At 36.0% G+C, this 15770-nt stretch overlaps 1 protein-coding gene across 1 annotated transcript in view; it reads left to right on the top strand.

Moving 5' to 3' along the window:
- Positions 1–13525, top strand: part of Pi4KIIIalpha (phosphatidylinositol 4-kinase III alpha) — a 33390-nt gene extending 19865 nt beyond the window's left edge. Inside the window, exons 21-37 of the mRNA XM_073078156.1 lie at positions 125–257; positions 770–844; positions 1424–1653; positions 2163–2287; positions 3159–3305; positions 4059–4240; positions 4734–4863; positions 5330–5509; positions 6266–6386; positions 6829–7019; positions 7341–7407; positions 7640–7761; positions 8319–8507; positions 9066–9188; positions 9701–9824; positions 10411–10570; positions 11216–13525. Of these exons, the coding sequence (XP_072934257.1) occupies positions 125–257; positions 770–844; positions 1424–1653; positions 2163–2287; positions 3159–3305; positions 4059–4240; positions 4734–4863; positions 5330–5509; positions 6266–6386; positions 6829–7019; positions 7341–7407; positions 7640–7761; positions 8319–8507; positions 9066–9188; positions 9701–9824; positions 10411–10570; positions 11216–11441 (2525 nt within the window). The 3' untranslated portion in view covers positions 11442–13525. The remainder of the gene's footprint in view (positions 1–124; positions 258–769; positions 845–1423; positions 1654–2162; positions 2288–3158; positions 3306–4058; positions 4241–4733; positions 4864–5329; positions 5510–6265; positions 6387–6828; positions 7020–7340; positions 7408–7639; positions 7762–8318; positions 8508–9065; positions 9189–9700; positions 9825–10410; positions 10571–11215) is intronic.
- Positions 13526–15770: the final 2245 nt, after the last annotated feature.

Below are 15770 nucleotides of genomic sequence, written 5' to 3'. Positions count from 1 at the left end.
TATAAAACTTTATAAATATAAACTATAAATGGCTCTTGTTGGAAATGAATGCAAAATAAAATATGACCAAATACGTTCTGAAATTTACAATCCAGTAATATTACTAATGAAGATTTTTTGACAGGTGCCAAATTAGAACCTCGACCGCCGTTCGTAGCGCCCCACGCAGTCTGGGTTCGATACTTGTGCGAAGTGGCCGAAACTGCGAAATACAACAGCTTAGAGAAAGTTGAAATGCTCGCCAGCTTACTACACAGGTATGATTAAATGCTAAAAATAAAAATAAAGTGATATTTTTTCATCACATACACTTAACATACGATTACATAGGTATAGTCCGCGCCAAACTACTAGTCCGCTCTGAAGTTGTTGCGAGGAGGTGTAGTCGTACACTTTGCTGTCGCGACGCAATTCATTTCTATATTCAGAGCGGACTATTAGTTTTACGCGGACTATATGCATATGAAAGCATCTGCGCACGCATACAAACGGAATAACATATTCGTGCACGTACACATGCACTCTCCTCACCATCGTTCGCGTACGTTTGCAACTTCCACACACAACGTTTTCATTAGATTTGTCCTCAACTCCGGAGTGTCAAAGCTATATTTTATATGAAGAAGAAGAAATAAATGGACAGAAGGCATAAATAATAATTATTAGGATAAATTCATTATTATAATTAAATTAGAAAACTGTCTCCACCACATATGTAATAGCATTTTATTTTTTTACGGAATCGTGTTTTATTATTTTGTTGTTGCAGGTCCTTGCCTATCACTGTAGGAGATATACGTGATCATATAAATAGACATGTTGAAGCGGTTGGAGTTAGATTCAAGTAAGTTTTAGTAGTTATATGCAAGTGTACGCAGGGAATTGTAGTTCAAATTCAAATCTCATTTTTTAAAAATTGAATCATATAGAACACTTTGAAAGTCAACAAACTACTAGCGCTTCGGAAGGTGTTTCGTTATGAAGAAGAAGCGGCGTAAGTTGATGTTGCAAGTGTGCATAGCGTCATATATTTTTGGAATTATAAATAGGACTATAGTTACAGGTACGTGTGTATTAAGACACGTTTCTGACATCTGATGACCGTATACTGTATTCGTACCGATTTGAAGACGTATTAAAACTGAAAAAGATGTAATTGTACTTTCGCTGATGAATATTTTTTTTTTTGTAGATTACTCTATTGTGGTCTATGTTTTCTTGATGCCAGCACCCTAACATTAGATATTTCTATCTGAGGTCGGTTACAGATGCGCCTTTACCCCTGAGGACTAAGGTGGAACGCCATGGAAATATGTCTCACTTACCACACCCTTCAATCGAGAGCATAGTAGCGCTTAACACTGCTGTTGTAAGGCAATATAAACACCACCATAGTCTATCCATATTCTTCTTCTGTCTACAGGTTACTCTCTTGCGGGCTCTCCCTCCTGCAAGGCGACATATTGCCCCGCTCGCTCGCGCGCAACATCCTCCGCGAGCGCGTGTACAGCGCGTGCCTGGACTACTTCTGTCGCGGGCCGCAGTCGCCGGCGCGCAGCTGCGGCGCGCTGAGGGAGCACATCATAGCGCTCATCAAGTTCTGGCAGCTGATGCACTCCGACAAGAAGTACCTGAAGACCAGCGACATCGGCGGTGAGTGCCAGTGTGTTCGTCTCGTGTGTAACATCCTCCGCGAGCGTGTACAGCGCGTGCCTGGACTACTTCTAGTAGTAACTGAAGACCAGCGACATCGGAGGTGATTTGATTTTTGCTCGTGGCTTCTAATTATTACGTGCTACATTCTCCACGAGCGCGACCCTGGACATCTCGATTCGGAAACACCATGGCGCTGATCAATTTCGGGCAGCTTATGTACTCCGACTAAAAGTAAAGATGATCAGTCAGATTCATTCATTTTATCATACGTTCACTTCTTTATTAATTCAACTATTCACTTATTCTGATAATTCGTTCAATTAATTGATTCATTTATTCCATCATTCATATATTTATTCGTCAATCGTTCTATCATTTGTTTATACAATTAGTCATTCATTCAGCAATTAAATAATTCACTCACTTATTCATATATTTGTTTTTTATTTGTTAATAAGAATAACAAACAAAGAGCTTATTTTTTATAAATAAATATTTTGTTACAGAATTCGAAGTAATGGGTCCTAGTAGCCAGCAAAGTATTTACACATCAAACTCACCCACCGACAACCGTTCTTCTGTGAACAGCAGCGACATCGGCAGTCGACAGACTACAGGCTGGATTAACACTGTGAGTACAGAAATATATGGAATGGACCCTGTTTTAATGTGGCATAGTGGTAATAATACTTAATAAAAGTCGGATTTATTGACAGATTACGCACAGCTTTAAACGGTGTGTCTAGAAGCATGAAATTTGCACAGAAGTTCCTTATTGTTGAAGTCAAGATTAGCACTAAGAATTTTTATAAATTTCTAAGAGAGCTTAGTTGGCAACTCATTACTGTCTCACTGCTGCACATGCGTCTCCTTTCAGAGTGTGACGGGTGTAGGCCATAGTCTCTGCGCTGGCTAAGTGCGGATTGGTAGACTTCACTTACCTTTGAGATTTTTTTTTAAAGTTCTCTTATGCACGTGGGATTGCTCGCGATGTTTTTCTTCGCCGTTTTTGCTAGGGATAATTAATTTCTAATACAAACATGACTTACAAATCAGAGTTCTTTGGAGGTGGCTGGTATTTAACCTTCGGACCCTCAACCCGATTGAGTGCATTGAAACCTACACTATCACTTCTTCAGTTCTACCTACCAAAAATATTTCTTTGAGAATAACTATACATATAAGTATAAAGGACTTCTTTGACAATAAGTATGAAGGAATTGTGTGTAAACACATAACATAGGATTTTTTTTATATAATATAGGAGTAACAGATGAGCATGCAGTCCACCTGATGGTAAGTGGCTACTGCCGCACATGGACATCTGTAATCAACCCCAGATAGGATTATATTTTCCTACCTGAGGTCGGCCACAAATGCGCCGCTACTCCTGAGGACTAAGCTGGCACGCCTCGAAAAAGTATGGATATGATGGATTGGTTATTAATAGAAAAGTATGGATAGGATGGATTGGTTATTAATAACGAAGGTATACAAATCAGGTACCGATGTCAACAACAACGCTGAGCAGCGGCGCGGGCAGCATCGCGGGCAAGCGCTCGAACCGCAGCGTGAAGCCGCCGGCGAAGTCCCAGGATCCCTTCGTCAAGGACTATGTCAAGAAACGTAACCTTATACTGGAGTTGATGGTATGTGTAGAAGGAATTTTATGGACTCCCAACATGAGGTTAAGCAATCAAAATCAAATCAAATATTTTAATTCAAAATAGGTTCTTTACAGAGCACTTTACTATGCAAATTTAACCCCTTAATTACTTACATGTATATATTAAACGAGCTTTTTCCCGCGGCTTCGCTCGCGTTACGAAGTAATATTTTCATCCCCTTGGGGGTAGAATTGATCAAAATCCTTTTTTAGCGGATGTCTACGTTATAACATCTATCTGCATGCCAAATTTCAGCCCGATCCGTCCAGTGGTTTGGGCTGTGCATTGATAGATTACTATGTTAGATTGGTTAGGTTATTTTTATGTGTCTAGGCGAAAAAACCGTATAATTGCTTGTTTTATTTTGGTGCAAATATAGTATAGATAGGCATTTATTAAGATTGAATTGGCAAACGAAATCAATTGTCTCACCTTTTCGTCAACCGGCTTAATTTTGAAATTATAGACACACAATTTTTTTGAGTTTTTGATAGATTGTCTAATCGAGGAAATTATATGTTTTTTTTTATATATTTACGTAAACAATAAACATAAAAAATACAAGATTCTACTTCTTAAAATGTGTTATTAGTAAAATACTTTATTTTTCTCTCAAATCATATAGAATCGAATCGATAAATTCATTTCTAAACTGCCGCTATTTTTCAGTTAGTATTATTAAGCTCACATGCATATATTACCACTTATAATAATTAATATAAATATACTCCCCAGGCAGTAGAAATAGAGTTCCTAGTGACATGGCACAACCCACACGGGAGGCTGGAGATGGCTATCCCCGGGGAAGACAATATCGCGACGTGGCGATCTAAGCCCAATACGGAGAGGACGTGGCGGGACTACACCAAGCTGGCCTGGGAAATCAGTCCCACTTTGGCGGTGTTCTTGCCTGAAAGGTGGGTTTATTTCGAAATTATTTTGGTTTATAATTGGTAGAATATTTATTATGTAGTTTCTTTATTTTTAAAATTGTTGTGGTAGATAAACTAATTTATATTGTATTTTATTGATCAGTACGATATTTTTTGTTTTGTTAATCGTGTAAGATGTTTTAAATTGAAGGTTGTGGTTTGAAAAAGTTTCTAATAGGTGGTAGAAAACTCATAACAGCAGTGTTAAACGTTGTTTGAAGGGTATAATAAGCGAGACAAACTTATTCGAAACGTTCCAGTTTAGTCCTCAGGTGTAGCGTCGCATCTGTGGCCGGCCTCAGGTAGGAATATCTAGTCCTATCTGGGGTTGGTTACAGATGCCCATGGGTGGCAGTAGCCACTTACCATCAGGTGGACTGCATGCTCGTCTGCTACTTCTATATTATAAAAAAAAAACAAAATGGCGTTACTAATATGCTGGTTGTTATATATTTTTTAATATAAAGTTTTGTCGTAGGTTAAAGAACGAAGGGATAATAGCGGAGATCAGACGGAAAGTGCAGTCTCAACCGACGGCGGTGTGTCACGTGCCGCAGGCCCTCAAATATCTGGTCACCACTGAAACTCTACTGAGTGATGCGCATGAGGTAACAATGGTTATTTACTTTTATGTGTAAAATGGGTTGTGTGTTTTTAAACATATATTCTTAGGGTTTAATGTTGTTCAGTATTTTGTTTTTAATTTAACATAAAACATGGATAAGTTTTTGAAATATATTGAAAATCGATAGTACTATTTTATGAAAATTAGATCGTATTCATGTAAACAATTTAAACAAACAATATTCATATAATTGTGTAGGATTTAGTCATATTTTAGTAGAGAAACGTGTTCAAGTTTTCTCTCACAACTTTATATTCTTTTTTGTTTGCTAAAGAAAGATGTTTTTGATAACCCCCCGAGGGTAAAATTTGACTCTAATCCCTTTCCGCCATCCTGAAGACTTGTATAATCAATGGGTGGTCCCTATTGAACAAATTGTAATACTTTGTTGTTAGTTACAAAATGTTTTCAAGTTCTACCATTTAAAGTTCTCCAATCGCACCCTGCAGCTAGTGCACATGGTGACATGGGCGCGCGTGTCCCCGGTGGAGGCGCTCTCGTACTTCAGCCGGCAGTACCCGCCGCACCCGCTGTCCGCGCAGACCGCGGTCAGCACGCTCACCTCGTACCCGCCCTCCGCCGTGCTGCTCTACATCCCGCAGCTGGTGCAGGCGCTGCGCCACGATACGGTGGGTGTTGCTGTGTGCTCACGCGTGTGTATGTGCGCACCCGTGTGTATAGACACGTACGCATGCGTGTGGATGCGGCGGTAGGCGTGCGACACGGTGGATGCAGAATACACACGTAGACACAGGCGTACACGCACCAACACATGCGCACACATACACACGCTATCGCATACACATACGCACTTGCACGCACACACACACACACATATGCATACAAATACACTCACACACACACACGTGCGCGCACGCACGTACATACATACACAACACATTAAAGACCTCCGCTAAAACTACCGCGGGTGCACAATCACGTGTTGGTATTGAAAAATTGTATTATCAATGTCATAGCCGTACATGCGACGAATGTTGCAGCATAATACGATATGTACAGTATAAGTAAGAAAGAAAGAAAACATTTTATTTGGGTAATTGCAACATAAATGAAATAAAGGAAAACGATAAAAAACTATAAAGAAGTCATACATGTCTGCAGTTCTCCGGATGCCTCTAACAAACATTGTGAATGAGAATATTATGATGTATGCGTCCGCGACAAGAAGACACTGCGACAAGGAATATTATAGAAGAGGCTCTGTTTGTTTTATTCTATTAACCTTTTTAACCGTATAGTAAAACAAAAAAATATTTATTTTTTATTTTTATATAGACAATACTAATATGTTTGTCATCACTTCATCTAACCTTGATCAAGGGTATAGGAAATTATCTAAATTAATATTACTGCTTTAATTACAGATGGGTTACGTATCGGAGTTGATCAAATCTCTAGCGAAGAAATCTCAGGTGGTCGCCCATCAACTGATATGGAACATGCACACCAATATGTATACGGACGAAGAGATGCATAATAAAGATGGTAAGTCTTGATAAGTTCATGTATGAAATTACTAAAAAAGAGTTTTGATTTTTTTTCGTAAAAGTAAATAGGGGATATAGTATTTTATGTCATAAAGTATGTGCACGCAGTCTAATAATAAGAATTCCTTATGTATAATATTAGGATTAAGAAAGTAATTTTAAAATTTCATCCCTTAAGGGGCATGCGATATTTTTTTACTATCACTGACTTCAATACCTAACCTAACAAGTCTAACATACATCTTTGACCAGTTGACCTCTTTTAGGGGTCTACTAAGGTCTGATTTTTGTAATATGTCATTCATCCTCTAAGGGACATACGATAAACAATTTTATAATCACACATTTCGATATAGTTTATCTCTTTTAGGGGCCACCGAAGTCGATTTTAGAAAATTAATCCTTTAAGGGGCCATACTGTAAAACATTTCCTTTTCCAGCCGCTCTCTTCGATATCCTAGAAGCCTTAACCAATAACATAGTGGATTCGCTTTCGGGGCCCGCGAAAGCCTTCTACGAGCGGGAGTTTGACTTCTTCAGTCAGATCACGAATATCAGCGGTATCATCAGACCCTACCCTAAGGGGGGTGAGAGGAAACGGGCTTGCTTGGAGGCGTTGAAGAATATTAAGGTACGCTGTCTAGTAAAGAAATTATTCTAATGGGCAATTTGCATGTGCGTATGGAAGTAAAATATATAAAAAAAATCATATATTTTTATATCTTCTTGACATGTGGTGCGTGCTCAGGAATATTTAGATTTGAAATAAATCGATTTTTTGTTCTGTGTTGATCGTAAATGATTGACTTTGGCTTGGGAGCTATTGGAAAAAGAAAGCCACTAAAACTGTGCACTACAAATGACTGTTTTAAAACAGCTATTGTACATCTAAAATCTATATTAAACCAGTTATTTTAAGAGCTATAGTAAAGTTAAGACACATATATTGCAGGTTCAACCAGGCTGTTATTTACCATCAAATCCAGATTCTATGGTCATTGACATCGATTACAAAAGTGGTAAGTGTTAGAAAGAATTTGACATACATTCATACAACATTAGTAATAAGACTTGAATATAGATATAAATTAATTCTGTACTCTTCTTCGATGTAGGGACATAAGTTAAAAGTAAGCTTGCGTTTTTTAATTGTAATTTTATTTTATTTAAAAATATTTACAGAAATTTACGTACTTGTATTTTTTAATCTATCATATCCTACGCAATTAGTATTTATTTAATTGCATACAGGTACACCTATGCAGAGCGCAGCTAAAGCACCCTATTTAGCCCGCTTCAGAGTAAGGAAGTATGGTATTGCTGAAATGGAGTCAGTTGCCATGGCGATCGCGTCCGGGGAAGATGTACCTTCCGTGAGTATATTTTTTGACAAATAAACAATTCATATCAAGTACGTGTTTGATTCGGTTAAGCTAAAGTGCTCCACAGTGAGCTAAGTGCTACAATAGCGTATAAGTTGTAATTTTTTGGAATTTGTTATTTCGAAAAAAGTAAACAAAAAATATATATAATAATAATAAAAATCTTTGTATTTCATTATAAGTGAAAATGAATGTTTTTTTATGAGAAATAAATTTCTACTTTAAACCTAAATAAAAAAATATAAATGTTTTCGAAAATTTATGGATGGTAATAAAGTCGCCGTTTATAGGCAAAGAAAAACATAGGTTAAAAATTGGCTCTTCTTGTCAGCTTACATTTTGTATTGTTTGATTGTTATTTTATGTATGATAAATTTGTCGACCACTAACTTAAAATCTAACATTATTGTTGGAATATAGGCATACATTTTGCATTCCTCTTATTGTTAGCTCTTATGCCGTCACTTGCAAATTGTAATGTACAAAAATCCTCTCTATTAAATAAAACTAGAACTAAACTACAAATTGCTATTTTACTTGAATTACAGGAGGAAGGCAAAGACCGCTACACATCGATAGCGGCGGAAACGTGGCAGGCGGCGATATTCAAAGTGGGCGATGACGTCAGACAGGACATGTTGGCATTGCAAGTGATCACGCTGTTCAAGAACATATTCCAACAAGTTGGGTTAGACTTGTACCTGTTCCCGTATAAAGTTGTCGCCACTGCGCCTGGGGTGAGTTTTAAACGTGGTTCTATTATCCGCATAATAGTAGAACAGGTTATAGGCGTTCTAGCTTAGTCCTCAGGGGTGGCGGCGCATCTGTGGCTGATCTCAGGTAGGAATACCTAATTCTATCTGGGGTTGATTACAGATGTCCATAGGCGGCAGTAGCCACTTACTATCAGGTGGACTGTATGCTCGTCTGCTACTCCTATATTAAAAAAGACAATAAGAATATTTTTTTTTATAATAAGTTCGGAGTAGAAAATGGCAATGCGTCCTCTAATGGTTCTGGGTGGCTCTGTTGCTCACTAACATCTGTAAACAACCCCAGGTAAGATTTGAATTTCATCATCAGCTACGACACAGGTATGATACTTAGAAGACTCAGTTCGGTTTCTGGCAAGTTACATTTAATTTAATAATGTGCGTTTCTGTCTAGGTGTTTGTGTAATTATATTTATGTGTTCCAAACTTCAAATTAGGAACCCTTATGTATCATTAAGCGTACAGAAAGCGTGAACCGATCCATTATTTCAATAAATAATCAAAGTGCCAATAAATTTCCAGTGCGGCGTGATAGAGTGCGTGCCGAACGCGAAGTCACGTGACCAGCTCGGCAGACAGACCGACATCGGCATGTACGAGTACTTCATCAAGAAGTACGGCGACGAGACCACTAGGGAATTCCAGGTTTAATATAGCTTTTTTTAGTTATTAATTGAATGTGTATGTGTTATTTATTTTGTGCCTGTCGAATGATCATGTTTGTAATAATACTAATAATGGTATACGATTAAGAATGCGGAAAATGATTTTGTTTTTTATAATTTCTGTACAGACGTGTAGTCTTACCTTCTCCATACAAAGGGAGACCGATACCAATATCACTTTCAATTTCACTTCCCACTCACGCGCATCGATCGATCCCTTTATAATTTCCTGTCAATACATACGACATATATCCGACTCATTCTTCCTTAGCTAATCCTAACTTTAATACTGCTATTAAACAGAAATAGGTGTGGCGGTGGTGCCGCTAGAGAAGAACCACAGAGGTTTCTACCACCTTCAAAATATTACTAATACTACATTCCCGCATAATATACAAATCTATATTCAATACATTTTTATTAATGTAATATATTCACTCAACACTCTACTCATATAGTATATTTTTATAATATGACATATTTTATTTTCAGGCAGCGAGAAGGTGTTTCGTGACATCAATGGCAGCGTACAGTGTGATCGGCTTCCTGCTCCAGATCAAAGATCGTCACAACGGAAATATCATGTTGGATACCGACGGTCACATCATACATATTGGTAAGTATAGTAATGTTTAAAATAAAGCCTCTATAACGCAGAGTGTTCCGTTTCGACAAAGTTTCGTCCTATAAGAAATTTTCGGTGAAAGCTCCCGTTAATAAATATCCCAATAATTAATCGGTCGAACCGTTTGGTTTAATTAAAACAAACGTTCGGCAACTTCCGAGTTTACTCGGACGTTGTACTTGTACTTCACCTTCGCGCCAAACTGCTAGTCCGCTCTGAAGTTGCGAGCAGGTGTAGTCATACAATTTGCTATGGCGACGCGATTCATTTCTATATTCAGAGCGGACTAGCAGTTTTACGAGGACTATACGTCAACGAGTCGAAATTGACATGTCAAATTTAGGTTTTTATTTTTTTTTGTACCCCGGTTGAATAAAAATAATAAAACATAGCGGTAACTTGTCGAAATGCTTCTATGAGTATGTAAATCTTGAAATTCTGGGAAATTGTGTGAATTTTCACTAGTCTTAATAAAGTTTCGGTTTTGAAGGTTCCTATTCGTTTTTGGCTAAAAAACCTGTTATGGTCGGTCACTAATGAAAATTACTCGTTTTATATAATTAACCATTGTTCACAGATTTCGGTTTCATGTTCGAATCGTCGCCGGGCGGCAACCTGGGCTTCGAGCCGGACATCAAGCTGACGGACGAGATGGTGATGGTGATGGGCGGGAAGATGGAGGCGCCGCCCTTCAGGTGGTTCTGCGAGCTGTGTGTGCAAGCCTTCCTCGCTGTCAGGTGATGTTGGTTTATTATCTATTATTTTTTAACTGTGATCTTGTCCATGATTGACCCACATAGTATGTGATGATAGCAAAGACCATACGATGTGATCCAAAGTTTGTACAGTCTTAAGATATAAGTATTTTTATTGCGTACAATATAAGAAAAATGGTTAGTGATGATTGTACGAAAAAAAACCTCTTAAACTGTTGTTGACTCAAGACATAGGTAGAAATTAAAAGTGATATTGATATATGCTTGATAATACTTTTGAGCCTTATTCAACAATAAGGAACAAAGGTCATGGAATTCAAGATTTATACTCTCCAGGCAGTAAGGATTATACTACAGGCTCCAGGCAATAAGTATAATTATTGTTAATCCATGATATTCGCTGCTATGGGTCTCATAATTACTGAAAGGTAAGCTTATAGTTCATCACACCAAATGCGGATTGGTAGTTTTGGTAAACATCACACACCTTTAAGAACATTTTTTTAAATAATGACCAAGTATGTATGTTACGACATAATGTGTTCCATAATTTTTACATAATTTCATAATTATCTCTAATTAAACATTACTGCAAAAATAAAGAAAGAATTCGAATTTATCGATATTTCTTTCAACATCTTAGTCTAAAACGTATTCCATTTCCAGGCCCTACCAAGAAGCAATCATCTCAATGGTATCCCTCATGCTGGACACCGGCCTCCCTTGCTTCCGCGGCCAGACCATCAGATTGCTGCGATCACGCTTCGCTCCCAACTCTACGGAGAAGGAAGCCGCTGCCTTCATGCTGTCGGTCATACGCAACTCGTTCTTGAACTTCAGAACACGAACATATGATATGATACAGTACTATCAGAATCAAATACCTTACTAGTGGAAGAAGCTTCGAAAATAACTTGAAGGATATCTATAGGGTCTCCTAGGACGCCTAAGGGCGAAAGGATAGAATAATTGACGAATCTATATAGGTTCAGAATACCGATTGACAGATTGATTAACTTCGAGAACTAAACAAGAGGCACAGTTCTGGTAGCATTTAGGAAGGAAACCTAATAGATCTTCATAGGATCCTATTGTAGAGATTCCTGAAATACCTCATAGTCTCTACTTATATGAGTAAGAGAGCAATATTTGGATAATATTCTTGAATTCATGTTGAAGTTGATCTGTAGCAAGTTCTGAACTTATGGTACGACCTTCAGCGAAATATCAGCACTATTAAAATTAAGTCTACTTATCAAATGCCTCACACAGAGATTATAGGTAGGATGATACGGAAGTTTCCAATTACTATTTTGTGACGTCATTGTTCTGATATATTACACGATACGTATGTACGCGTAAGGGAAATGTTCTGGAGGCTAAGTTGTTTTAGGGTTTTGTGACGTCATCGAAAGGACAAATAAAACAACCGAACTAAAGCAAGTTAAAGTATTATAAAATTATTTTGGATTATAAGAAAATAACTTCTTAATATTGAGAATTTGGTATTTGATTGTAAGCGAAAAAAAATGAAAATTGTATGGTCTATGGTATTAGTACGAAAAGAAGATATTGAATATTGTTGGTGCGTAAAATTTGAATCTACTTAATGTATTTGGTGTTTACTAATGTTTCTAATAGCCATTGCTGTTGTATGGAAGTTGGGCGTATTTCCACTAGAGATGTATGAGGTAGCTAAGCTATGGATGTGTGTTCACCAATACGAATGCTTGATTTTGAAACCAACATTTCGTCATCAACAAATTATTGTCCCACTGCTGGGAACGAGTCTCCTGTTAAAGTTATAGAGATCTCTATAATTTAAAAGGAGACTGTCTGTTTCTTAGTCCACTGCGCTGGCCAAGTGCGTATTGGTAGACCCCACACACATTTGAAAACTTTTTTTTCTAAAAAGCTCGAGAGTAGGTTTCCTCGCGAAGTCTTCCTTCACCGTTACAGCGAGTGATAATTAATTTGTAATACGCAGATTACTTTGAAAAATCCAGGTTCGAACCTCGGACCTCTCAATTGAGAGGCCGACTTTCAACCACTAGGTTATTACCTGCTATTAACCAAAGGTTATTAAAATCGAGCAATACTATTGGTGGACTGAACTCTTATCCATCGCTTAGCTTTAAACATCTGTAGTGGAAAGGTACCCTTATAATAAAGCTGTTTCTGTGGTTATTACTATATCATAGTGGAATAGTACTTGGTAGATAATAATGTTAAATGTGTTTGTACTTTAGTCGTTTCTTAAAATGTATAAATGTTTAGACCTACTTTAAATCTGCAAACATTTAACGTGTCAGACAGGGGCCGTTTCAGACAAAATACTATTTACCTATACAGTATTTCGACAGACAAAGCCCGTGTATGTACGGCTGTTTGGTGGATATAATTACGTTAATACACATCATTTAGAAGAATACTATTTTGTCTGTTACGTTACGTTTCTGACACGCTCTATGTCTGTAGACGTAAATTCACCCATATTAGAAATGGATAGCTCATTCAAATATTGATATCTTAGTACATTTTCTAACATATTTGATATTCATTCTATAGAATAAAACTCTTAGTATTGTTATTGTGCTGTATGCAAGGTTATTCAAAGACATATGGCTGTCAGTTCTAGTGAGGTATGTACGTATGTATGTTAGTATATACGTTATTTTAGTATACGCAATATGTGTGTGTGTGTGTGTCGAAGACGGATTATGAATCTGGGATTATATAATGCATTCAAGTTTTTTTAATATGGTAGTAGTTAACGCGCGTGCGAATAAGCGACTACCACTGCATTTGGACATCTACGATCAACTCAAGATAGACTTAGAATCCTACCTCAGGTCGACTTAATATGCGTTGTTACTCCTAGGGACTAAGTTAGAACGTCTCACATAAGAGTTTACTGTGCCCTTTATACCGAAATGCAGCCGCGTCTAACACTGCTGTTATAAGGCCGGAACGGTGGTGCCTTCGAAATCCACCCACGAAGGATCTTACCACCTTCAAAGGGGTGTTTCTACTGTAGTCATTGCCCTTGGCGCTGATGTTCAAAGCAGAATTTCTTTTCATTTCATTTTGAAGTTAGTGATAACTATTTTCCACTCTTAACAATGTCTATGTTATGAACGCGGACCTCAAGATAGGCTATCTTTGGGATGTAGAGGCTAATATTCAGAAGACTATAACATTCTGGTTTTCAAAATTCGATCTCGACACAATTCAAAACTTAGGTTAAAAGAAGAGGTTTATGTAAAAAAAGTCGGTCGCATTATATATTACGGTGACCTTACTGAATAGTACTTACAAAATATTATTTTTTTATTATTTTCCTAGGTTTTGGTTCCTCTAAGTTTGGGGAGTGGTGATGTCGGTAAGCATATAAAAATATGTTGTAGGTATTTAAATATGTCCACATATTTTCATATTGTTATTCAATCAATTTTTGTGTTATTATTAATGTAATGCATATAAGTGTGTGATTGATCAGCAAAATTAATGGTATAATTATAATCAATTTGTTTGATATTATATAATCTGATGTCAAATAATGACAAACACAAATGATCCACATATTCTTGATGCAAAAAAATAAATATGATTTAACATCAGTCGAATAGATCGTATGTAAAGTTAATTTACAAATTTCATCAATCTGAGCCAATCGACAGACAGACAGAGTTTGCGACTTTGTTATTGTTAGGAAAAATCTGAGCCAATCAGAGTGCGTCACATCCAAATATTCTTTACTTAAATTATTCTAATCTGTTGTATTGTGATAATTTCCATTTATTATGTTTGTTTTAATATCTTACTATTCTCGGTGTTAAATTTTATGTCAAATCTTTACATATTAAATACCGTATACATTGTGTGTAGAAATCTGTATAAATATCTAAATAATTTATAAAAATGATGTACGTATGTACATTGTACAATGATCCTAATTCGGGTCTGTACATTTCAGTCGTGTATATTACATTATTTATTGATGGAGTTTCTTCAAAGGTAAAATCTTAATATGGTGTATGTAAAACACATACGTAAGTATGTAGTTAATTATGATCAATTATGGTATTATTTTATAAACATATATTATTATTTATTTTACTAGTAGCAAATTTGTTATTCGGTCCATGGAAGGGGGTGTAAGCTTAAATTAATATAAATACGATTATTTTCATTATTATTATCATGAAACAAATATCAAGTAAAATAGTTTTTTTTTTCAGTATTAGTAATAGATGATGACACAGGTACGGCTTTTTAATTTTAATCCTAGATTTTTTGGCTGTAAAATCTAGCCTAAATAAAGTTAGTAATTGTTTTCGTAAAATTGGCATCGAAATCTTTTTAGCAATTTTAAAATTAAACCATAGAGTTACAGAGGTACATTTTAATGTAGCATCATTGAGAGAAATATAATTTATCTTCATTATTTAAGACGGCTTTACGTCGTAATATCATTGCTTTATTTCTACTTGATATCTGTTATCTGTGATCATTATATTTATAGATAGAAAATTTCTTTTACTATATTCTAAGATGTATAGATATATTATTAACACAAGAAAACTTTAACAATATATTAGGTTTTTGTTAATACTTTAATAATGACATTATTAAACTTTCCTGTTTATTGCATTTTTGTAACTAGTAACTCGTTATGTGATTAAATATGATATATCTATACATTTTGATAAGTCTTATTTATGGCAACAAAGTCGCACATATCCACTTAAAATTGTTTTTTTATTTTTGTTTTAAGTTATTGTTGTAAATTATCATATAAATAACCTCAATATATATTTTAGGAATATATTTTAATAAATAAATATACTTGTATGCTATTTAAAGAAATAGCATATTGCGAGTGACTTGTTGCGATGTAATTATATATGATGTATAAAAAGTTATATTATTATTATAATAAATTAATAATTATCTGGACATTCCTGTATCACGGTTTCTTGTTGTTGGAATAAATATCTGGTAACGGGATTTGTACTTTTTTATTTGTAAATTTTTGAGGCTCTACCCTGAAATTCTACTGCAGGGTACTGCAGTTGCATTAAAAATACCGTGTCGAAGTAGATATATATTTTTAAAATATTTGTTATTAAAAATAATGTATCACAATTTGAAAATACACACGATCCTAAAAATATATTACTATATATCTAATTTTAGAAGATCAAATAACTTATGGAAA

The sequence above is a fragment of the Epargyreus clarus genome, unplaced genomic scaffold (genome assembly GCF_041222505.1).
Source record: "Epargyreus clarus isolate Ecla_fem2 unplaced genomic scaffold, WU_Ecla_fem_2.2 ptg000012l, whole genome shotgun sequence".
NCBI classification, from domain to species: Eukaryota; Metazoa; Arthropoda; class Insecta; order Lepidoptera; family Hesperiidae; genus Epargyreus; species Epargyreus clarus.
The sequence above is the reverse complement of the archived record's forward strand: the minus strand, read 5'-3'. Positions and strand labels throughout refer to the sequence as shown.